The sequence below is a fragment of the Mytilus californianus genome, unplaced genomic scaffold (assembly GCF_021869535.1).
Source record: "Mytilus californianus isolate M0D057914Y unplaced genomic scaffold, xbMytCali1.0.p SCAF_10, whole genome shotgun sequence".
Lineage (NCBI taxonomy): Eukaryota > Metazoa > Mollusca > Bivalvia > Mytilida > Mytilidae > Mytilus > Mytilus californianus.
In genome coordinates this window covers 19,118,273-19,144,515 of record NW_026262582.1, presented here as the reverse complement: position 1 = coordinate 19,144,515, position 26,243 = coordinate 19,118,273, and the positions used below count along the sequence as shown (strand labels likewise).

At 32.1% G+C, this 26,243-nt stretch overlaps 1 protein-coding gene across 1 annotated transcript in view; it reads left to right on the top strand.

The window, feature by feature from the left end:
- LOC127717734 (neuropeptide S receptor-like) overlaps window positions 1-25,852 on the top strand; it is a 52,941-nt gene extending 27,089 nt beyond the window's left edge. The window contains exons 3-7 of the mRNA XM_052223502.1: window positions 9,100-9,241; window positions 15,464-15,801; window positions 17,418-17,550; window positions 20,794-20,877; window positions 24,668-25,852. Of these exons, the coding sequence (XP_052079462.1) occupies window positions 9,100-9,241; window positions 15,464-15,801; window positions 17,418-17,550; window positions 20,794-20,877; window positions 24,668-24,876 (906 nt within the window). The 3' untranslated portion in view covers window positions 24,877-25,852. The remainder of the gene's footprint in view (window positions 1-9,099; window positions 9,242-15,463; window positions 15,802-17,417; window positions 17,551-20,793; window positions 20,878-24,667) is intronic.
- Window positions 25,853-26,243: the final 391 nt, after the last annotated feature.

Sequence of the window (26,243 nt, the reverse complement as noted above, 5' to 3'; positions counted from 1 at the left end):
AATATGCAGTACATCTTTTCATCAATGTCAATTTATTGTCCTTCGATCCTTGGGAGATAGATGTAAAAAGGCAAGCCTAGGTTATAAACTATTTTTATGGACTATCTGAAAAATATGCAGTACATCTTGTCATACATATCACCTTATCTTCCTTTCGTCTTTTGGCAATAGATGTATTAAAGACAATCCTTTTCTATAAATTGTTTTTTTCGCACAATCTGAACTATATGCAGTACATCTTTTGATACATGTCAGTTTATCGTTCTTTCATTTCTGGGAGATAAATTTGAAACAGACTCTGGGAGATAAATGTGAAACAGACCTGTTTGTAAATAAATGGGCTCAGTAATACATTATGATAGTATGTATTTGCATGGGTTTTTGTCGCTCTCGCAAAAGTAATGCCCATGCCTCATAAGTAAGTTTTTTAAACAATCACTTTGTAAATAATCACATGGTCTTCCTATTTTTGTTTTACAATCATAACTTGAATATTTTCCGTGATGAATAGACATGATTATTATTTACTGCATGCTGCTCATATACATTATCTATCGGATTTTTTGTTATTATATTTCGGGCATAAAAATAGAGATTTGAATTTTGAAATGTATTATGCAGAACTTGAAAAATGCAGTTTGCAAAATCTACTGTTTAAGACGACAAAGATCAACACATGACGTCATCAGTAGAAAAAAGAAAATAGATAAAAAGATACTTTCAGAAGTTTTCAGTTATTCGATACATATATATAGTTTTTCTGACATCAAATTAAAAGATAATGTTATTTATACATGTTATATTTTGATTTAAAGACCAAGATTCTATCGTTTATGCTAACACCATTGATAATACATATTTGAACATAAAGCAATAACCCAAATGACTTTAAATATGATTAGATTCCTAACGTTACCATAAGTGAGGCAGACACAAATATATTACAGTGAATTTCTATGTTTTCTTTTATGTATTCTAGGTCCTGTTCAATGCACTTTTGATTTTTGTATTTTAGTTGTGTTATAGTATTTTGTCGTTGGGAAACTGTCTCGTCGATTTATACTCGAACAAATATCGATAGTTTAACTTTCTATTAAACAGTGTCTAAGAACACCAATGTGACATTCACTTCAGCAGTACAGTTTGTAACAGACGCAAACAAATACGATAATCTTTACGTCGTAGCAGCGTGATTTGTTCGAACATAAAATACAATTTATACATGTCAATTTATCTTCCTACAAAATATCGTCATACATCCTACATGTACGATCTTTGGGAGATAATGTGATAAAGACAATCATCTTCTAGAAATTATTTCGCAGACTATGTAAACAATTCAGTATATCTTATGATACATGTCACTTTATCGTTCTTTAATATCCGGGAGATAGATGCATTTAATCGTACTTCCATCTCTAGAAGATAGATTTAATACAAACAATTCTTTTCGATAAATTGTTTTTCTCAGACTGTCTAAACAATATGTAGTACGTATCACTTTGTTGTTCTTCCCTCCCTCATCTCCAAGAAGTAAATGTCACAATCTGGTATTAAGTTATATCGTGATGCAGGAACAGACACATTATTGTCAAGGAAATTCGAGATTAGACCCTTCCCACTCCTTCTTTCGTATGGTTTAAGACATGAACAATTGGAAATGAGGGTATACGTCAATGCACCTGGAAACCACCCCCCACTTTCCACTTCCGTTTCTTCACATCTGTCCTTGTAAGTAAATAGTGTTCCCATATCGTTAAGGAAGATTCATTTGAATGATTTATCTTGCCTGCATCCAATATATTTCTGATACCTTTCCTTTGGTTTCCTTGCAATACATTTAGCTAGTGCATGCTATCGAATTTCGATTACGTGCACAAGAAAACAGCTGCATATGTTTTTCAAATATGCACTTATAAAGTTGAATGACTGTCTATAGCTTTAAAGGCAAACAATTCATATAAAAAGGAATAAATATGTACATATAGATACATGTATATAGGAGAAATCTATCCTTCTCATTCATATCTTTCATAACATTCCTATACTTTGACAGTCATAATACATATACGATCTTTGCATGCAGGAATAAATATGTAATCTTATTTTGCAAATCAATACAATTGCAGATTCAAAATTTAAAACAGGCCAATGTACATATATCACCACAATGTCACAATATTCTTGTTTTAAATTTCTATGTTTGAATGAATTTAGTCGCATGTGGAGCAGAATGTGCTTACACTTCCGGAGCACTTCAGATAAGCAACGATTTTTTTTAGGTTCGTGTTGCTCGGTTTATACTTTTCTAATGTTTTTGTTCTTTATTCTTTTTTTGTCTTTTGGTCATTTTTATTTTTTTTGCAATGTTATTGTTAGTTTGTTTTCGACTCGTGAGTTCGAATACTTTTTTGTTATTTCTCGCCTCTTTTTTTTAATCTTCATATAAAAGACAAAACAGTTGCTTATTGCGTACAATTTTATAGACCACGCTGATTAAAATTTCTATGAGATCATATACCCTGTCAAAATAACTAATCGAATTGCAGGATTAACCGTGATATTTTACCTCTGTATTATATAAATAAATGATTTTATAGATATTTACGATAGCTGCATAGAAAGTCATGTGATCTTGTGATACAAAATAATATCGTCTTCAAGTATAAAGAAAACGTACACAATCTATTCAAAGGCGTTTATTTTTACAAAACACATTTTCAAAGAAAATAAGATACACACATGAACAACATTTACAGCTATTTTATGTTTGATTTGTTTCTTGTGTACAATGCTGATATAAAAATCACGAAACACATCAAATATTTTGACGAACACTAAACAATATGAGTGCAAAACAGTTTGAAACCAATGGGTGTATGTATCCAAGTTAAATTAATATATTAAATTAAAAAATCGAGGAAAACAGTCTTGTATATAACTATTTTTTGTCGTCCATGCTATCAGTACTACTATCTGTTATATCTGTGCAAAAAAAAAAAAATTACATGTATATTTTCTACGACATAATTAATATAAAAATCGAATAAAACAAATTTCCAAAATGTTACTAAATCAGTACATCGGTACCAACATGATCATACGGATATCGTATTAATTAAGAGATTATCTTCCTTGTGACTAGATTTGATTCATTGTTATAATTTTGCTATACCTTTTCGGTTTTCAGGTTTTAAAAACACGATTCGACTCGGATTTGTAATTTCAAACACCTTTGCTACAAGCATACAGAAGATATACTAATTGTCTAAATGCGCATCTGGTGCGGTATATAAAATAAAAACGTTTATCATTTATAAATTTCCTCGTGTATTTAAATAGGGACACATCCTTGATTTGCATTTTGTAGTGTTTCGGATGAGGTTTTATAAAGGAAAGCGATTCGTACATACCAAATTAATATGTTATTTGCATTTGTATGTTATCAAATAACGTTTTGTCATTCATAAAACACTTTTCTATAAGGTTTATAACTAACTATTTAAAGTTTCTCGTGGCAAAGGGTAGGGGATCGGAATGGTTTGAACAAAACCCTACTCTAAAAAACAAACTTATATATTTAAGACATGGACCACTTAGTTACGGGCTTGTAAGGTGTAGTTTTAGTTCGTTGTTGAAGGCTCTGTGGTGACTTGTTACTTTTTTTATATCCTTGTCCTTTTGTCTTTGGTGGAAAATTTTCTCATTGGCAATCATGCCACGTCTCATCCATTTTACATCGAGTGAGACATCGTAGTTTTCTTTAAAAAAAAAAAAAACCCGAAACAGATTTATAACAATTTATGGAAAGATTCGTAAATTCTGAAGATTGGCTGCGGTTGCTGAAACTGTCGTCAATAAAAAAGAATACATTTATTTTGAATATTTGCATTTACTTAAATCTGCTCCTGATTACACTGTTAAGTTAATGAAGTTTGCGTGATATATTACTGAAAAGCAGATCAATCTGGAAAACACCAAAGAGACCTAATGGACCGAAAACGAACATAGATATTGCAATATCCGCTAAAGCACTGATCGCTTAGGATTATAAAGAAATTACGACAGGAAAAATATGCCAATTGACAAATTACAAAAGTTAAATTCAAGCCGGAAGTTTTAATGGATCCATGTAAACGATATCTGCTATTCATAATATATTAATACTAAGATATCAAACGGGAATACTCGATAGAATTACAGAAAATTTGTACACGTTGCAATACAGGAAAAATTATGGACAGTTAAGTCAGAAATGAAGATATAAGAACCACTGCTTATTCAATGAAAGATTATGAGGGCATTTAGAACACAAGTATCGATAGAAGTAAATGAATTGATATAACGCCATAATCATAACATAATGCAGACTTCACTAATGTACTAGTAAGCTATAAATTACACCTCAGACAACACAACAAAAATGACGTAGAAATTTGCAACCCTGGTTTGACTACATGTATATGTTTTTACGTCGAAGAATTGCACTATCGTAGTTGCATTTATACGAAATTGTGTGAAGTATGTGAAAAAACTTTACTTGCATCAGAAACCTGTGTCAAAGAATAATAAAGCACAAGACATGTTGTGTGTCACCTTTAAAACGAATGGTCCTCCCTGAACATTGACCTTTTTGAAAATAAATGCGTATATTTAACGTGTTTAAGTAAATCTTATCAAGTTAGGTGTTTGCATGGGATTTTGTCGCTCTTGGAAAAGTAATGCTCATGCCTCATAAGAGGGGGTCTGGGAGCGGTTTACAGAATAGAGAATGATGGGGAACATAAATAGAGAATAGAGAAAAATGACCCCCTCCCAAAAAAAAAAAAACAAAAAAAAACAACACAGAACTGAAGTACCCCAAATCCATACTCTCATTTGTTGGGATTTTAACATTCATTTTGCAATTGATCACATCGTCATTCTCTAGTTTATTTTTTGACAACCATAACTTGAAAGATATTAATTTTCTGTGATTACTCAACATGGACACACTTAACCGTCTTCTGCTCATGTATCTTATCTATCTGAGTTTGTTATTATATTTTCAGCATAACAATAGAGATTTAAAAGTTATTATATACAACCAAAACTTGTAACTAAATAAAAATACAAATGTAGTGAGCAATATCTGATGTTTAACATGAAATAGATAAATTTACAGTAAAAATAGAAAATAGATAAAAAGACACAATCACTTGAAAAGTTTACAGTTATTCGATACATATATACATTTTTACATCAAAATAAAAGATAATTTTATTTGTATTTTGAATGAATGATCAAGGTTTTATCATTGATGCTCAGTAGTACTTATCAATTCACCATGATAAATAAATCAGTAAACCAAATGAGTTTAAATGTGTTTTTAGATTTACAAATAAGACAGACAAACATTTCAATGTATTTCTATGTCGTTTTGAATGTATTCTAGGACTTGTTCAATGCATTTTTCATATTTGTTTACCTATATTAGTTGTTTATGGTATTTCTGTCGTTGGGACACTGTCTCATTGACGTAATCTTTAATACATACTGGTAGTTAAAGCTTTCTAGTACACAGTGTCAAAAACTACTGATATGACATGCATTTCATTAGTACACACTTATAACATCCGGGAAAAAATACGAGTCTCTTAATGTACAAGCAGCGTAATTGGTTAGAAAAAAAATATAATGCATACATGTCACTTTACATTCCTACATTATTTCTTCATACATCCTACATGTATGTAGTTTAGACTATCCTATTGTATAATTGTTTTCTGAATAAGCCATGGAGTACATTTGCCGATGCATTTCACTTCAGGAAGAAATATGTAATAAAGGCATTATACTTTCTATAATAAATTGTTGTCTCGTCTCATACTATCTGAATAATGACGTACATCTTTTCATACATGTAATTTTATCGTACTTCTAGTACTGCCATCTATGGGAGATAAGTGTAATGAAGACAATCCTTTTCTATATAAATTGTTTTCTTAGACCCTTAGACTATCTGAACAATATACAGTATAATTTTCATATTTCGATACGTGTCACTTAATCGTACTTTCATTTCTGGGAGATGGATGTTATAAAGACAATCCTCGTCTATATAAATTGTTTTCTCAGACTTTCTGAACAATATGCAGTTCATCTTTCCATACCTGATACATGCAATTTGATCGTCCTTCCATTTCTGGAAGAACGATGCAACAAAGGCAAACCTTCGTTTTAGACTATTATCGCAGACTGTCTGAACAATGCAGTAGATCTTTTCATACATTCCACTTTATCTTCCTTCCATCCCTGAGAGATAGATGTATTAAAGACAATCCTTTTCTTTAAATTGTTTTCTCAGACTATCTGAACAATATGTAGTACATCTTTTGATACATGTCACTTTATCGAACTTCCATTTCTAGGAGATAAATGTAATACAGACATGTTTGCAAATTAATAGGCTCCGTTATAAATCATAAACGTATGTATTTGCATGGGCTTTTGTGGCTCTCGGAAAAGTAATAATGATGCCTAATAAGTAAGGAATTAAAACATTGATTTTGTAAATGATCAATCACTTTTTCCTTCTTTTTTTTTTAAATCATAACTTGAATATGTAAGTTGTCTCTGATGACTTGACACGAACACTGTCTGCTGCTTATGTATATTATCAGAGTTAGTTATTATGCAAATTTCCAACATAAATATAGAGATTTGAATTTTGAAATGTTTTATGTACAACTAAACAATATTACAATATAAAGTTTAAAATGCAATGTGCAAGAGCAACTGTTTTAGATGACAATGATAAACTTATGATGTCATCAGTGAAATAGAAAACAGATAAAAAGAAGTTTGATGTTATTTGGAACATATATATATATATATATTATTCACATTTAATTAACCGATCATTGTATTCATATTTTGAAATAAGTATGAAGATTTTATTGTTTATGCTGATAACTACTTATCAATTCAACATACTACAACCAATTGTGGTTAGATATTCAAAGTTACCATAGATACGAGACAGACAGACAGACATTGCAATGCACTTTTCTGCTTTTTTCAATATGTTCTAGGTCTTGTTCAATGCATTTTTTTGTATACCTTATTTAGTTGTATTATGGTATTTCGGTCGTTGAATACTGTCTTATTAACTTATACTTAATCCATATTTATAGTTACAGCTTTCTTTTAAACAGTGCCTAAGACTACTAAAACTACCAATGTTACATGCACTTTATCAGTACACGCTTATAAGAAACGCAAACAAATATTAGCAGCGTGATTTATGAGAGAATAAATATACAATTCATACATGTCACTGATCTTCCTTCTATCTGTGGGAGACTGATGTTATACAGATAATTCTTATCTATAAATAATTTCATAAAACTATCTTTACATTGGAGTGCATCTTTTCATACATGTCATTCTAACGTCCTTCCATCTCTGGGAGCCAGATGTAGTAAAGGCAAGCCGTTGTTATAAACTTGTTTCCAGATTATCTGAAAAATGCAGTATACATCATGTTCATGTTATTTTATCTTCCTTCCATTTCTTGGAGATTGATGTAGTAAAGGCTATCTTTTTCTATAAATTGTTTATAAGATAATCTGAACAATACATCAGGAGTTTGTAAACATTGACCGAAAAGACAACAATTTGAAATAAAATGAAATATTATCATGCTAAAAAGGTAAGACCAGACAAGTCCAACCGACGTATAACCTCTTTCGATACATGTCACTTTATCGTCTTTCAAATATGGGAGATATCTTCACTGTTCTATAAAGACAATCCTTTTCTTTAAAAAAGAGAAGGAATATACCAAAGGGATATTCAAACTCATAAGTCGACGACATACTGGCAATCACTACAAACCAGTTAAAGTCTGAAATGGGCACTTTTTGTACTCAACTGTATTGATTTTTACTCGACTATTCTGAATTTGTCTGAATTTTAATCGATATAACTCGAGTGTAGTATGAACCATACTGAAAAGTCTGAACTCAAACTAGACCAGGCTGAAAAAAAGCAAAAAAAAAAAAAAAAATACCGAGGTCCAAGGAATATTCAAAACGGAAAGTCACTTATAAAATGGCAAAATAAAAAGCTCAAGCACATCAAACGAATGGATAGCAACTGTCATATTCCTGACTCGGTACAGACAATTTCTTATGGTAGAAATTGTATAGTAAATGTGGTTTTACAGCTAGCTAAACCTCTAACTTGTCAACCCATTCTCGACCTGTACTCGACCTGTACTTTACCAGTTCTCAACAATACTCGACGACCATAGGACGTTAAGTTCTAAACCCTACTCGACCAAAGTCTAAACCCTACTCGACCAACGTCTGAACTATACTCGACCAAAGTCTGAACCATAGCCGACCAAAGTCTGAACCTTACCCAATTAATAAACCTCTAATCAATTTTGAATGTATAAGTATAATTTATTCAATAATAAACCACTTAATTTCACTTTGACCCACTTCCCTTTTCTTAAAATATGTCTTATATTTAGCTGTTATCAAATCTGACTAATCACTTTCTTATATAGTTACTCTTGGTCAAATTTCTAGCCAAAGGAACAAATCTTGTAAAAAATAGACTATAATAAGAATAGGTCGAGGATTGTTCAGACTTGGTCAAGTCTGGTTTAGACTTGGATGAGTATGATTCAGACTTGGGTCTAGTATAATTCAGACTCTTTCATGTCTTTGAAATGGCAAAGAACTGGTCGAATACAGGTCGAGTACCAGTCCAGACTGTTTAGTTATGACATAAACTGTACCAATTTTTCTGCACTAGAATAGAGCCGAGTAATATCGAGTAAAATTCAGACCAATTCGGAATGGTCAAGTACAAATCAACACAGTCGAGTACAAATACTGCCCATTTCAGACGATTACTTGTTTGTAATGAATGCCACGGCAAAAAGCAAAAATAGAATGAAAAGACAAACAACAGTACACAAAACACAACACAACAAGGGTAGGCAGATCCTGCTTCACACGTGGTTCCAGTCTATAAACTGTCTCAAATTATCTAAACATTGCGTCTTCCGATGTTGAATCACATATCGAAATATTTTTTTTTCAGATTGAATGGGAAATATCCAAATGGATCCGTTGTGTGGAACTGCTGCTTACAGTTTCCTTAAACATTGCTGTAATAATCTTATTAAGCCGTATAAGGAAACGTTCAAATTTAGTCTTCTTCGTCATCAATTTAGCATTTTCAGGTAAGATTGAAAAAAGGAATTAATTATTTCTACATAATTTTTGTTTATCGTGTAAAAGCAATACAGATTTTAAAGGAAAGGGTTGAGTGCGGGACAAAATATTTTTTAAACTTCCTCTACATGTGTACAAATCGTTTCAAAATCTTTAAGAGACAGATTCCACCACAGAATATCGTGAAATACAGTATTACTCCACTCTAGACAGGTACATTTTTAATATTTTAATACCGCGGCAAGCCCAGCGTTTTAAAATTAAAACTTGAACTTTCTCGAGTGCAGAAATGTACCATCGCAATTGTTTCAGTGGTATAATCTATGGTTATTCAATTACATTTAATGACATATTTGTGTAAATCAATTTATTGTGCTAGCCAATCTCATTAATCAATCACATTTGTTTTCTTATCAGCAATTGACCATCCGGATAATAGTTTTGACACCCAATTTGAGGTCAATACTGTCTATTGCTCAGCGATTGAATAAGTATATCAAATGTTGATAACTGTCAATTTTATATCTTAATTAACTGTTTTTTCATGGACATTTGCATTCTATCAGAAAACACAATAGGACATTCATTATGATTACACATAATATGCAATTAACTTATCAAAGAAGTCATTTAACGTCCTATCGTTTTGTAATAGTATGTGGTTTATTTTTTTCTCTATCAATCTTTTATGAATTCTTTCTTATAATTGGAACTATGATTTCTTCGGAATCTCTTTGTTTCCTTACTTCTGTTACAGCACAGGATCCCTAGTGTTTTTCATTATTTTGAATTGTGTTTGATATAAGGGTATAATAGATATTTTGCTAAAAAGAAAGTTATTTTCGGAATCTCTCTGTTTTCTTATTTCTATTACAGCGCAGGATCCCTCGTATTTTGCATAATTATGAATTGTGTTTAATGTATGATACATATTGTGTTAAAAAGACAGCAAATACTTGCATTGGTGACAATAGTAGCATTTTTGGGGTTCTGCATTTTCAAACTAAATAGTCATCAGTTGAAAAATATCGAATTTTAATTTTCACTTCCATTGGGGTGCGAATTATTTGACAATATACGTACTGTGCTGCAGCATTATTTTTGCAAAAATGTCCTTTTTAGGGTACTCCGGACTTTTGCTTGTATTTGATTGAATACGCCTACTTAACACAGAGTTTTGCCACTTTCATCAAAATATCTCACCATGTTTACACCATAGACACATGTATACATTTACACTGATTAACTAACATTCACTGTTTCAATATCCTTTTCTTGTCAATAGGGGAGCAGAAGAGAAAACAAATTACTCCTAGCTTTGGATGTGGAAACTTTGTGGCGCCAGTCATCCTTGTTTACTCTTATTAAATTATGTCGTTCAAACAACTTCTGCCTCTTTGACAATTCTCATTAGGAGTTTCTTTCCGGTAGAGCGATAGGCCGTAGGACAAAAAGTTGTTCGGGCTGTTAAGTTTTGTTTTAAATATCCGCATCTTTTTACAACTATTCTGACCAAATAAATGATATGATAGAAATGTTTTTTTCAAAAATATGAATTTAAAATGATTAAAACCCCCTTCTCAATCGAATCTTTGTCCTAAATAAATTTGAACTTATCTACTCTTTCTGCCGGTAGCTAGCATTGTTTTACATACATGTATGTGTATGTCTGAATGATTTGTGATGTTGTATAATTCATGTGTCAAACCGATTTTATGTGTTTTAAAAATTGCAACTGGAAATAAGTCGTTTCGATTATATTCCTTTCTCTGGATACATATGTCATGTACAGATACACATAAGTTTTCTCAAATAAGGCTCTTATATCAGTTGCACTGTTTAAGGGGATTTCGCGTGTCTTTTTTTTTCTTCAGCTTAAACAGGTTGTGATTGGCTAAAAAATGTAAATCCAGACATAGATCTTCTCAAAAATCCAACTTTATATGAAATGAAAAAAAAAAAAAAAAAATAATAAAAAAAAAAATCCTAAAACCTCACTCTTTCAAATAAAGAAAATGAACCGGTACCAAATTAAAATAACATTTGACAATTAATCAAAACAGTAACAGTTGTTTGAGGACATTCATATATTGTATTCATATACATTCGAACACACTAGCATCCCTCAAACAAAATATTACGTCAGGTTCTAATTCATGAAATAGGAATAGACACATTTACATTTGTTGTTCAATATTGTCAATTGTCTATCAAATTAATTATTAGAAAATCTGGTCTGGAATTAAATAAAACAATGAAAAACCATTTATATACACTATTATTACACTAGGGATCTAATTCGAAAAGTAATCGATTCTTTAATCAAAAGCTGATGTGCAATCTCAAGTTTTATCAAATACTAGACACTGTTATTCGAATATCCTTCGATATCATCGTTAAGATGGGATAAATGGTGGTTAATGAAAGCACGAACGTAATACGGCCAGGGTTCAGTATACTTTACAACAATGTTACCCCTTAAAACTTAATTCAATTGCATTTTTGCATTTTGCCAATTAACTGACTGTCTAAGACGTTTGATGTAGTCATTAATTGAATTCCAGCCTATTTATTTTATACCATCACTTAATGGATGACACCATATGCAATTTTTCGATAGCTGGTTTATTTTTTATTTTTAATTGGAAAGGTGCGGGGCATTGCTCTGTTTATAAAAGAGGAATGTAAAGAAAATGTACGAAATCATTTAGTTTTCTTTATTCGTTTCCAGTAAGTTAATTAAGGTTATGAGTATCGGCACCTGATTTCTAATTCTAAATCTGATGAATTCTGGGTAACATTTTTAAAAGCTTAGACAAAAAGTTGTGATTGGCTAGAAAGTGGAAATTAAACCAATGAAGTGACGTTATTTTCACTTTGGGGATTACCCATAGTCCTTTAGATTCTGGAAAGGCGAATAGGTTTACCGTCACAATGTTGTTTTTTATCAATTTAAGGTGGTACCTAACACTACAGGGAGATAACTCTGTAAAAATCAGCTTAACGTTTTAATTACGTTGTATTGTTAAGGAAATATTAAGCTTCTCAATGATCAAAATTAGTGTTTGTCAAACTGCTATATAACCAAAGAAATTTTTCTGATAAAGTGGTTGGTTCAAATTTTTTGAAATTTTTATATTTTTGTCAAAGGGTCAAAGTAAACATTTTGTCAAAATTTTATGAAAATTAAACGAGCCAAATTAATGTTAGTCAAGGTGTTGGGTACCACCTCAAGCCAACGAAACGTTAATACCAGACATACTATTTATCATCTCCATGGAAACGCCATATCAATCAATTTAACATACCAGTAAAACAATGACAGAATTGTCAAGCAGACAGTTTGATGAACGCTGATGGTATTTTTGAATAGGTATTTATTATTCACATACATGGGTTAAGTTATAAATGGTAGAATGAAAGTGAAAATTGGTACTTTGAGTTGTCTACCAATTCTTCACAAGTCATTAGCATCATTAAAGCCAGAAAGTTGTTTAATAGAGGGTTGAACAAACGTTACTTTGAATTGCAAAATTTAAACGGAAGTATTTGTTCATTTGAAACTTGGAAAGTGAAATTGATCGTAATAATTAAACTTGCATGTCGTATAATTTTGCTTGTAACATTTTTCTGCAACTTAAGACAAGTCTGTCAATTTTTCACGTAATACCGTCGGAAACTGACAATAACGAGATCCCTTATTATTTATTTCTGTATATGAACAAATGAAAATGTGAACGGATGTCAGTTAGAAAGCAACGCAACGATAAAATAATCAAAATATATTAGATATCCATATAAAGTCTTTACCAAGAGACAGGTGTCTATCCACTGTATTTAGCTCTACATCATCCCGAGTCTAAAACAGTTGTTACTATTTGTCTTTGATAGTATGTTGTAAAAACCGAAACAAAATTCTTGATAAATTATGGAGATGTGGTACTATTACCATAGAGACAACTATCCATACACATCAAATACAAATTGTTCATAACTTAAAAGTTAAAATTCTTAATTTCTGCAGTCGACAGTGATTTTTTTTTAAATAATCAATAGTGAGAAAAAAAAAACTTATGTTAGAGAAATTTGTTAATAATTGCAAATGTTTATTGGTCTAAAATATCATTCCACCTGTTGCTTATGTATGTACCAATTACAATTCAAAATAATTTGTCGTTGAGGATAATCGATTTCTATGCGTTTCTGATTTCATAAATTTACAGCTGATAAACAAATGTGTGTTTACATCAACAAATGCAACAGCTCTCCCACTTAAGTTGATCTTATCGGCTTCATTGTGACAAAAAGGATAATATAGTGTACGTCAATGAATGGCCCCGAGTCTAAAATAGATGTGAATTAATTTGACAGAGATTATCAAAGATATGCATCCAGATTTGTTTAACCCCGAAGGACAAATTATACACAATATTGTATACTAATGACGGGCTGCATGACTGGTAGACCCACAGGGTTTAACAAGTTATTATGCATCAAACTCCCACACGTAAAGACTCGAACAACAGCACATGCACAAAGAAAGTACAGTACAAATTAATTCACAAAGCACCGAACTAGTTTTATAAGTATATTAGATAAGATAACAAATACAAGTATAACAAATAAATGAAACGATAGCAATTGATGCTCGTAATAGCTCTCTCAAGCAAAGTTAGTTTTGCTTAGATTGTGAGGTTTTGTTTGACTCTTAAGTTTTATTGTTTTTTGTTTTCCATATTTGGTCACAAACGTACTTGTTTAAAAGTACCCCAGAAACACGTGTTATTCGCTCGGACATCATATACGAGCGTTTTCAGAAAAGTAATTTATTGTCTGATAAGATCTTCCGTCTAGATAATTTTTGGTTATTTTAGAGGTTTTCATAGATTTTTTGCCTTTCGCACTCTGGAATTCAGAAGGTTTTTTTATATCAAGCCTGCAAAACTGTTTAAATATGATACTAAATGAGAAGATCGGGCTAAAATTACTTTCCCAACTTCAGATTAAATCAATCAGGGAAAATCTGTTTTTGAAGCTAGCACGCACTATGTAGCATGCTATCCTAACTTTTCGTGGTGTAGAGAATCCTTTTCAGAAGTTGTCCTTCATTTTATCCGATTTTCAAATTTTGTCAATTATTCCGTTCCATGATCTGTAAAGATATAAATAAAACCCAATAGCATATTTAAAACATAACGCAAAAGTATATATGCACAACGTCCTTTGATAAAGATAGAAGTGGTTTTTAATGAAAATAAAATAACGAAAACTGGCACTTTTGAGTCGATGACGAACAGCCTGAAGTAATTAAACTGGACGAAAACTAGTGCACTTATTTCTGTCACCAATGAAATTTACTGTTTGTACTTTTTCATAGTTCTATTTTTAGGTTAAATGATGTGGTTTGGAAAATCATGAATTTTATCTGTTCTTTAGGTTTTTTGTCCATTTTTCTCTTCTCTTTATATTTTTGTATTTTTGCCCATTATTCTCTATTCTGCAAACTCCAATCTATACCCTCAAACATGTTTAAGGCGAAATTATACGACATGCAAGTTTGATTATTACAATGAATGTCACGTTCCAAGTTATTATTTAAAATCGGTGTCTTTGTCTTTTTGTAATTTAATTTTGTGATTAATGTTGATCAAATTATTCAAGTCCTATCAAACTGATTTTCAGTCAGTTCATATTTAGTACTGTTACACCACAATCCCAGTTAGGAGAGGATTCATCGTGTGCATATAAACATAATTTAACCCGCCACAGTCTGTATGTGTCTGTCAAAAACCAGGAGCCTCCAGTGATCGCCGTTACTTTCCGTTTGTCATCCTTGTTTTTGTCATTAGCATACATCATCCGTTTGTTTTTACCTGTTTGATTTGTTTGCATTTTGTTATACGGTATCGAATTTGCTCAATTGCAACATTTCCACATCAAAATCAGGTCTACATACTGTCAGATTGTGTCACGAAGATGTTATGTCAGTTAGTATGAATAAGAGGCAACAATAAGTTAACGATGTTCAAAACTCGAGAATTTATTCATGATTTACAGTTGCAGATGATTAAAACTTTAGCGAATCGCATTAGCTTCAAACGGAGCGAGACATCCTCAACATCATATCTGATCCTTGTTCACATATACTGCAATTCCCGCTTATGTCAGAAGAACACACATAGATACATATTGTTTTCCATGAATCAGTCATACGTTTCTTTCTATTTCAGATTTATCTGTGGGTATTCTTCACATTCTTCCATTAACAGTCAATCATTTTACATCAACATGGGCGCTTGGATCCGCCATATGTAAATTACAGTTTTTTCTTAGTAATGTTTCATTGTATGCCTCAACATACCTGATAGTGATCATTGGAATCGACAGATTTCACAGTGTGTTCAAACCTCTTAGTACTGTGCGCCAAATGAGACATTATCGTCTGCTTATGGTATTATCACCTTGGACACTAGGGACGCTTATTAGTATACCAGTTCTGTATTGGACAGTATTGTACCCTATATGTAAACGTGTCATATGTACTCCAGATCTTAGGGGAATCAGAAAGGTATGTTTACATAAAAGCATACATACATGTAAATTGTGACATTGTGTTACAAATATTAACTTAATCTGGAATCTTTGATGAGTTTCATTTGTACATGTTATTCAATTCTCTATCAGGAATATATTTATAGAAAGAGTGAGCCCTTTTATATCGTATCAACTTAAAGATATAAACGCCATAAACTAGAGCAGTTGAATTGCTGGAACACCGAAATAGAATGTTTACATCGGGAAACTGAAATGATCTCTTTTCATGAAAACAATCATTGTCAATTTCATGATGAAAGTCAAGATAAGAAGATTTACTGTGTATATATTATACTTTATTTCAATTTCAATGGCTAAGAAGTGATAAACATAATCATCAAACTTCGAATTATTCAGTGAGAGGACAACATGTATGTAGCAATACGTTTGTTTAAATGACCACTTTAGCTTTTTTTCATTTTTCTTGAAAGACTGCCATGTTACGTCTGCCTAACACAAACAAGACACAATACATTTGTCCTCAATACAAAAACATCAGTCATTTTAAATGATGGCTGGTTCATGGAAGCAGAGAATTAACAAAGTATGTTTTTCCCTTTCTTAAATACTATATTTCTTTCAAAGTTGACCATTATCCTTTACACAGAAAAACGATCAGTTGATAGAGAACAGGCAAAATCTTGGTTAAAAAGAGGAAAGGACAACAGCCAGCTACAACATTCTAAAACCGAAGACTGAGCAACAGAAACATCGCAAAAAAACCCAGGGTCTTAACTGAAGTGCTCCAAAAGGGTTTGCTATTGTTTTTCTACTAGTGGCACTCATCGCTTACCCATGCTGAAGTTTTACATGTATAAAATACAATCACAAGGTTATAAAAGGGCGCCACTAGCACAACAGTGTCTGCTTTCCCTTCCAGAGAATCTGAGTTTTTTGTTGAGTTTGTGTTGCTTAGTCTTTAGGTTTTTAAGTAGTGTTTTGTGGACCTGTATTATCGTGGTCTATTATTTTTGCCATTGGGTTGTCCGTTTCTCTTCAAATTACGAGTCCTGAATGTCCCCTTTTCATATTCCGCATCTTTAAAAAAATAGCTTTTACTTGCTAATGCCATGTTAAATAGATACATAAGACGTATATCTTGTTACTTTCATTGATGTTTTCAGTCTTCAATCTGCTTTGATACACCTTATCGCTAGTTACTCAATCCGGACAAGCTCTAAAATTACACGACTTTTTCATCCAGCTGAGGCTATCAAGGGCCCTGTTTAAACACTGCATTATGCATAAAAAATTTCAAAGAGAAATTTTTAAACAACCGTAAACACTTCAAATAATTATTTTAATTTGTGTTTTTAAAAAGTGGATCATAAACTATCAAAGTTTAAAAATGTTTGCTTTCTAACCTTTTTCCTTCAGAAGCTCGCTACTGATGACCTTTGTTTTTTCAAGACTTGACCCAAACAGGAAGTTGTATAAGTTACTGTTTTTTTCTGGATTGGACTAATTAGCAATAAAGTGTATTGAATGATATCGGTGCTTTTTTCAGGTAGTACTTGTGTCATATGCCTTCCTTCTGTTATTATATGAAGAATAATCATATGTATTGTATGATATCGGTGCTTTTTTCAGGTAGTACTTGTGTCCAATGCCTTCCTTCTGTTATTCATTCCCGCTGTATTGATATTCTTATGTTATGGATTGATTGTATTCCTATTATGTCAACGACTGAAAGGAGAAAAACACAGTGGGTTTAGAGAACAAGGTAAGACGTAATTATTTTTTCCCATTAAATTCATAGTTGTAATGATGCGTGATAGGAGCTGTCAAATATAAATGTCACGACAAATTAACTGCGAAATCCTAAAGTAGTGGTTGTGGTCTGTCTAATATCTTCCTGTATTCGGATTTTTTACACGCACATGATTTCTAAATAATGAATGTTCAATGTGCTTATCTTGATTAAGCTCTCCCAAACCCTTCCGAGACCAATATCCGGACATTCAAAGTGTAACAGAAAAACTCTTTTATTTACATTTAGTATGGTCTTCAGTCATAGATATACCTTTTCTATCCTGACGGACTCTAAAATAGCCAGTCAGATATTGGTATTTTTTTTACCAAACCATGATTCATCTTCATATAATTGCATTTCCATATTGCCAATACTGAGCAATAAAGATCTGAATCAGGTCATAATAATATTTCAGGCAGAAATATGTGAACGTTCTGTTTCTAGAAAATTTTATATCAGAAACTTTTTTTACTGTCCTTACAACAACAGTTTATTGCAATTGGTCAGACAGAGGCCAAATCAGAAGGGACAAAACTTAACTTAAAACATGCCAAACAGAAAAAGTTAACTTTTCTGTCAATCTTTTAGGCATTGGTTATAGGCAGTCCTTGCCTTCGACGATGACACATCCGTTGATAAGAGAAAAACCAGGTTTTCAGTACATACCACATGATTTGAACGTTAAACATGACGTAATCAACTTTCTAACTGCCAACCTTTTTAGAGAATGAAGTAATGAATGAAATTTATATTTATACACTTATTTTACATTTTCATATTTGAAAAATAAAATTAATAAGAATAATCTAGTGTTGCCTTTTAAAGTCCGTCAGTATATCTATACTAAAGTTTTTGTTGATACTTTCTTTTCCTTTAAAAGCTGTTTGACATGTTAAAAGTTAAAATAAAACACTCAAACTGATATTAAGTTTTACACATGATATAACTCCTGTCTACTACTATTGAAGACAGTATGTTTGAAAAGTAAGTTGAATTGATTAGCATACTGTAAATTCTGAAAGTATTGCAAGGTTTTTATTAACTCGAATAATCCAATAGAGTGTTCCAATAATAAGAACTCGCAGTCTGATATCTGATAGATATATATATATATATTTGTATGCGGTTTTTCATTGAATTGAACCAATAAATCTCGCATTTTTGTCCATTCTTCAAAAGTCGTAAAAATAAATACATGCAATAAATTCAAAATTACAGTAAATTTTTCGCGTATGATTATTCATTCTTTCATCAGTTCTGCTCTCTTTTCTCTTGAATTTGTTTAACAAATAAATATATCGTTCATTTAGTAGACACATATGAGCGTGAATGAACATCTATCCCATTGAACATGATATTATGGATTGAACAGATTCAGTTTAATCTATTTTATATATTGACTTACATTTAGTAATTGATAATGATGTGATAATCAACCTTGACGACAGATTATTTCGATATAACCATTGTAAACATTCCATTTCTGTGTAGCATTATTCCTGTAGCGCCGATGTATGGAGTATATATACAGGCTTGCAGTTCCTATTATAAAGCTTGCAGCTTACATGGAAGCTACTAATTTAAACCAATGATTTAAGTGGAAAAATTGGTTTTATCCCATATTATTATTATAATAATTTAAGGACGCTAATTATGGTTTTGAGGACCGTTATCGTTGTTATGGAATATCTTAGTCATCATATGTTCATATAGATATTTTGAAACTAAGGTTTCAATTTCCTCAGGCAAAGTTGACCTTAGATGGATTTGGCTATTTGTTTATGTTGTTTTTTTGTCATTTTGCTCTTAAACTGTTTCGGTTCTTATACATCATTGGCTTTTAAAATATTCGGTTTTGAGCGTTCCTACTGAAGGTTAATCCAGAAAAGCGCTTCGGACTCATGAAATTTATAACGTGTTGTTTCATTCTTTTCTAATCGTCGTAACTACAATACCGATCGTTTATCCGTGATTGTTACATCACCGAATAATTTTATTACCCATCCGCAAGACGACATATGCCACTTAGAAGCATTACCAAATATATAAGGGGTTTGTGCTTCTCAATTTATTTTTATAGTTATTTTTGGAGTGTTGTCTGAAGTTTGTGTTTTCTTTGTTTTATGTTTAACCATTGTTTTGTCGGTTATCATGGACTTGTGTAGCTTGATTGTCACTTTTCACCAGTCTGTTTAACAAGAACACTATATGCCGTATCGTACCAATAGAAAGAGTAAATGTGGTCCTCTATGCATTTGATTCGAGCGTCACTAATGAGTCTTTTGTAGACGAAAGTGAGTCTGGTGTACACATTTATAAGCCTGGTATCTTTGTTGATTTTTTTTTAACACCGAAGAACAGCGATGTATGAATATTTACCCTGCTTTGTACTAGGCCGACACGCAGAGCTGGAATTTTAACGTGCTAGTTCACAAGGTAACAGTCTGCAAGAAGACTCCTTAATGCCGCTTGCGTAGCAGAGAAGCAGCAAATACCAATTTTAAAGTCTTTCGTTTGACCCGGCCGAGGTTCGAACCAACGACCTCCCAAACTCGAGGCAAACACGCTACCACGAAACCACATAGGCGGTAGCTGCCCAAGAGCATCAACGTCAGGAAAAAGATGTTGTTATGCAGCAAACCCTTTTATTTCTGTAATACTGTTATAGCTTACTATGCGGCATTGGTTTTGTTTATTGTTGAAGTCGTTCGGTGACCTTTTATTTGGTGGAGAGTTGTATCATTGATAATCATTCCTAATCTTCTTATTATTATATAATAGTAAATGATGCAACAAAGATGATTGAGTTATTTAATGTAGCTGATACGTTTTTCTAGAGCTTGTGTTTTCAAATCTGATTTCCTTGATTGCTGCTACCAAGGAGGCAATAGAACCAAGGTTCATATTGATGTAGTTGAAGTAATCTCATCGGACGCGACCATCATATGTTTTCCGTTATAAAATATTTATGTTACAGATGACAAGAAATATGTAACTACATCACCGATATTTAACTTGCCGTGAAAAAGAGTACGGGTGCCCTTGTGTTCAGATTCTGCTAACCATTTTGGAACACTTTAGATCAGTCCCAGAATTTTATTGGATAATTGTTGTCCAGTACTTTGTTTTCTGTGTAATATTTTTGTAAACTGTTATTTGTATTTTCGTCGTGATATCAGTGTTCCATTTCAATATATATACTTTATATTTCAGATTTACTGAGATCAACACAAACATCAAAAACATTTACAAAGGCAAACAGGAGGAGCACTATTATTACATTTGTAGTTGGAATAAGTGAGTAAATTACACATGTTACATATAGTACAAATTATATATACTAACATGAGCAACACGATGGGTGCCAGATGTGGAGCAGGATCTGCTTACCCTTCCAGAATACCTGCGATCATCCTCATTTTTAGGTGGGGTTCGTGTTACTCAGTCTTTGGTTTTCTATGTTGTGTTTTGTGTACTGTTGTTGGTCTGTTTGTCTTTCTTTTTTAGCCATGGCGTTGTCAGTTTATTTTCGACACATGAGTTTGAATGTTTATTTGGTATCTTTCACCTCTTTTTTATTTATATCAACAAACAGACATTTCATTTAAGTAATATTTGGTTGTACATCATATAAGCATCCGTTATCTATGGGCATTGTTTGATTCTGCTGTGTATTGTCATTATGGGGCTTTTATTAACTGAGGCTTTAAATTGGTTTACAAAATGGAGAATATAGGGCCAATACTACAGAAAAATGGGGAAAAACCATATGTTAGAAACTATAAACTTAAGATAGGAATATAGAATAATGGGTTCTAAAGTATAAAAAATAGAGAACAATTGTAAAAAATTATGTAGAAAAGAACAAATGGCAAAAAAATAAATTAATTAAAGAACATCGAAATAGAGATCCTGATTCCATACCCTTCTTACAACCAGAACATGTAAAGGCGACGGTTTCATTTGATTACGATAGAAGTATTAATAGAGATTTCCAATCAAATGACAATACTCGACGTAACCAACCTATCTGACTGTATCTCGGCCTATTGCATTGAAGGATGACGGAGGGGAGCAAAGACTGCATGAATTTTGGCTCGTTGAATACACATACTTTGTTGGAATAGATGCTATTTAAAAACTAGCACAAACTATTATTTCAATTATTAAATTTCGGATGATTTCATTGACAACAACCTTTAAAGGGAATAATTAATTCAGTTACCGGTAATCAAATGCACAGATCATCACTTCGTCATTTCACTTGACCCATATATTTATTTCTCAAACGATGAATTCTTAAAATAATGGAATCTGAAGCGAGATCATATTTTCATTTTTGTTTTAAAAGTTATAAGATTAAAACAAAAGTTTCAAACACGCCGGAATATATAAGGTGTACACGACTTGCTTCTTCTTCTTTTTTTTTTTAGCATACTTCTATAATTTATTTCAAGATACTTTTGTCACAGGTAAAAAAATCAGATTACTGATGCATCTTTTTAATAGTACTTTGAAACCTTTCCATAGAATTTTATCAAATGGAATTTATGAGGACGCATTTTCAAGAAAAAATATGAATGCACTTTACTGAATCAGTTAATTTTATTTATATCTTGTCTTTAATTATAATGATGCATGGAGTCTAGGAAGAGCCCGTACAAACGTATGCGTAATTTAACGTCATTGCTCTTAAATTGTTTTTCTGAAATATTTGAAGTTTAACTTATACAAATACGCATGAAAAACGGACATGTACGGAATATTTGATTGAAGTTTTGTTAAGTAGGACGATCATTTTAGTTTTATGACCAACTTATGATAGTAAGGGGATATTATATTTACTGGTCTGTGCATCAGTTCGTTCTTCCGTTCTGTTCAAAATATAAAACGTATATACCAAATTAGAGTTTGACCTTGTGAAGTTGTGCACTAAACATGGCAATATAATCATGTGAAAGGCCACACATTCTTGTTGCAAATGTTTCGATTAATACACGTTCATGCATATGTATCTTCCATATTCATAACTGTATCTTTGGTCGCGCGCTCGCCTCAACAGTACTCGTCAAAGGTGATCGGGGAATAGAAATATGGTCAATATTGGTCTAGTTCCGATTGGCAGTTAAACCATTGCCAATGTGGGGAGACCGTTTGGTTGTGCAGGATGTACAAGTACGCAGTCCCGTATAGTTTTTTTTTAGAAATATTTGCCACTGGACGTTAAGCAACCAACTATCAATCAATCGACAGTAGCGTAACTTTAATTTTATTTCTGGTTAGGCAAATGATTTGTTTCTTGGCAGTCTAAGCCTCAACTTGGTTAAATGACATCAATGCCAATAGGGAGTGGACGGTTAATTGAAAATATGAATCGCAAAATAGGTGTAAGTGATCAGGCTCTTGATGGGTCACGCACTGGCAAAAAGATCCTGTCTATGAAAAAATCCAGATTTGTGGAATTCTGTCATGAAATAATATTTGTAGTGCGCATTAAATCAATATATTTCAATGAAACTGCTGGTTAAAGGTTTAATTCTCAGTATTGAGTTACAGATAGGTCCTGATCAAAACAAAAATAATTGACAGAATTATAAGTATGACCTCCTCTAAAGTGCTTTTGTACATATTTGGGGAAATTAAGTTTAAGATCCACTATTTCTTTGAACTTTATACGTTTAGCTTTTGTCAAAATGTATGGATGATAATAACTGGGTGAACTATTAAGTCTTGCTTATATCAACCAAGGTAAAAAAGTACTACATAAAATGTAGGAATGCCATGTGTCTGTTAAAAACTTTGTCCACCTAAAGTAACAAGTTCTGTAATTTGAAAATATTGTATATATACGAAAATTCCAGTGTGTGAATACTTTGTTGAAAACGACGTATTTAATCAAATTCAATGGTTGGCAATAACCAGTCCCATTAGGTCCGTACGTCGAGTTACGTACGTATGACATTTTATTGGAGTCTCTAGTACCACCTATGAGATATTGAAAACGTTAAATACAGTAATATTGTAACAGTGTGCACGAGTTAAATATACAAGTATATTTCACGTATGCAATAACATGAACATAAAACGTTTGCTACTTAAAATTACCACGGATGAAAGAGATAAATTCAAAAGTGGATGTTCAAGGCACTGTAAACAAGATATATAACATGCAAAATCTACTTAAAACGTACTTGAAACGTATGTACGATTGCGTAAGGACATAATGATTTTAACACAAAATTCATTGCCTTTTTTACATCAAGTAAATGCATGTTGTTTGTTATAGTTTCTCCGTTCGTTAAACAACAGTTTAAAGGTACGTCAAACTCGGAATCTCCAAACAGGTCATGTGTATATTTTGATAATCTGCTGTACAGATGATCATTGTTAACGCAACGCGTATATGTTTACCGTTCCAGCTCTAAATAGATATAAGATGAGGTATGAGTGCCAATGAGACAACTCTCCATCTAAGTCACAATTTGTAAAAAGTAAATCATTATAGGTCAAAGTACGGTCTAAGTCAGGAATGTAATAATAAAATAAAAGAGAGGCGGAAGATACTATATGGATACTAAAACTCACAAGTCTATGAAAAACTGACGACGCACTGGTAAAAAACCGATAGCGGCCAAAAGACAAACAACAGTATACATGGTATACACAACACTACATAATAAACTAAAGACTGAGCAACACGAAACCTACCATAAACCGGGGGTTGATCTTAGGTGCTCCACATGTGAGACCCTTCCTGTTACTCCTATAAAATATGCTGACAATCAATAGTTATCAATATTTTACTGTCTTTTGGTGAGACAAATATTTAGTTTTATTTTCTTTTGAAGAATATGACAATGAATGAGGCAACCGGTAGAAATGAATATAATGGTTTTTGTTCAAAAGTCAATAAAACATATATTTTCCGAAACAAAATACAATTTATGTTTGAATCATTAATCTGAGAAAAAATAAATTTAATGACAAAGACTGGCGTACAAAATTATAAGCATGATATCTTTGATGAAATTTTCGTATTAATGTATATAACGCAACATATTATATGTAAATGTATTTTTTATTGTAGCTTTTATCTTCTGCTGGATGCCATCCGTTTTGGCGGGATTATTAAACTTATACGGAACTATTGGTTACGGAGGATGGTTTGATATTCTGACTGCATTGTCTCCCTTGAACAGCGTTTTAAATCCAATTATATTTTTGTCATTTAATCACCGAATGTTTAAACCATCTGTGTCATATAAATACTCTCGGACAGTTGAGACTCGAGCATGACTATCGGAACATAGAAGTTATATAATTGGACAAGGTCACGAGATGTTGACATTGAGTATTAAAAGAGAGGCGAAAGATAAAACATGTTAAATATGTCAATATTGGACATGATATGTACACACGTATACGAATATCACAACAGAGAATTTATTTTACAGGACAAACGCACGAGGCGTTTAAATAAAACATCAAACACATCAATATTTGACCTGTCATGGACACGTGCGTGATCTGTATATCATACGATGACTTGATCGTCAAATAAGGAAAATTCCAAATCTATTTGTTTACATAACACTCATAAAACATCTTGGCTCATTCAAAATAGTTTATGTCTGAACATGCACGTGGCTTCTAAAAGTGTTCATATATCTATTTAAAACATAATATGCCTAATAATCATAAATCTAACGAAATTATATCGTAAGACGTAACAACACAGCGCTGTAAGCTGTGCGTGCTGACAAAAATGTGGGAGAAAACCTTCAGTAAGGTTATGGTGACGATAAGGTATCCGGACCGTAATTATGCACGTGATGACTTGAAAAGGTCAGGATCGTATATTTAAAACATCATGAACTCGGGAAAACACTGAAAAGTCTGCAAACGGTTGGTGACCGGAGTTTATAGCTACACTAATGAACAAAACAAATATTTTGACTGTGCAATATACACAGGAATTCCGTCTATAAAAACAATTATGTGTACATGATAAGGTTTCTGACCGATTTACTAGTTGTATAGACGAAAAAAAATATTACAGTCATTCCTTAAATATTAATGAAATATTGATCTAATTATCATACTGTTATATACTTCATCAAATGGTCAAATATTGATTTTTGAATTTCCAACTTTGCTGAATTCAATGAGGTCTCCCTATTGATAAAATACCTTTCATTTTTCACAACATATCACAAATCAGGTTAAGTTTAATTGTAAATTATATTTCAAAATAAATATTATTGATAACAATGTCATTCACTGCGGACCAACATCTTTGTCTAACATGCCTTATGCAAATACAGAAATATAGTTATAAGTGACGTTACTAACTGCTGGTTGGATTTTAAAACAGATCAAACTTAACTGTATGAAAAAACAAACTACCGAAACTGAACATACCGATCTTTAATTTTTACAGAAAAAATGCATGCACAACTTCAAATAACAAACACCTTCTTTTTCCAATAGATAATCAGGAACTGCTAACACATCGAAGCATTTGTTTTTTTCTACATAGTCTTAGTTTTTTTTTCCTTCAATCATGTATATTTTCTTCCTTAGAATATAACTTATTTGTCCCTGCTCAAGTAAATTATTTCAAGTATATTTGTTATGATATACGATTTCAATCAATGACATAT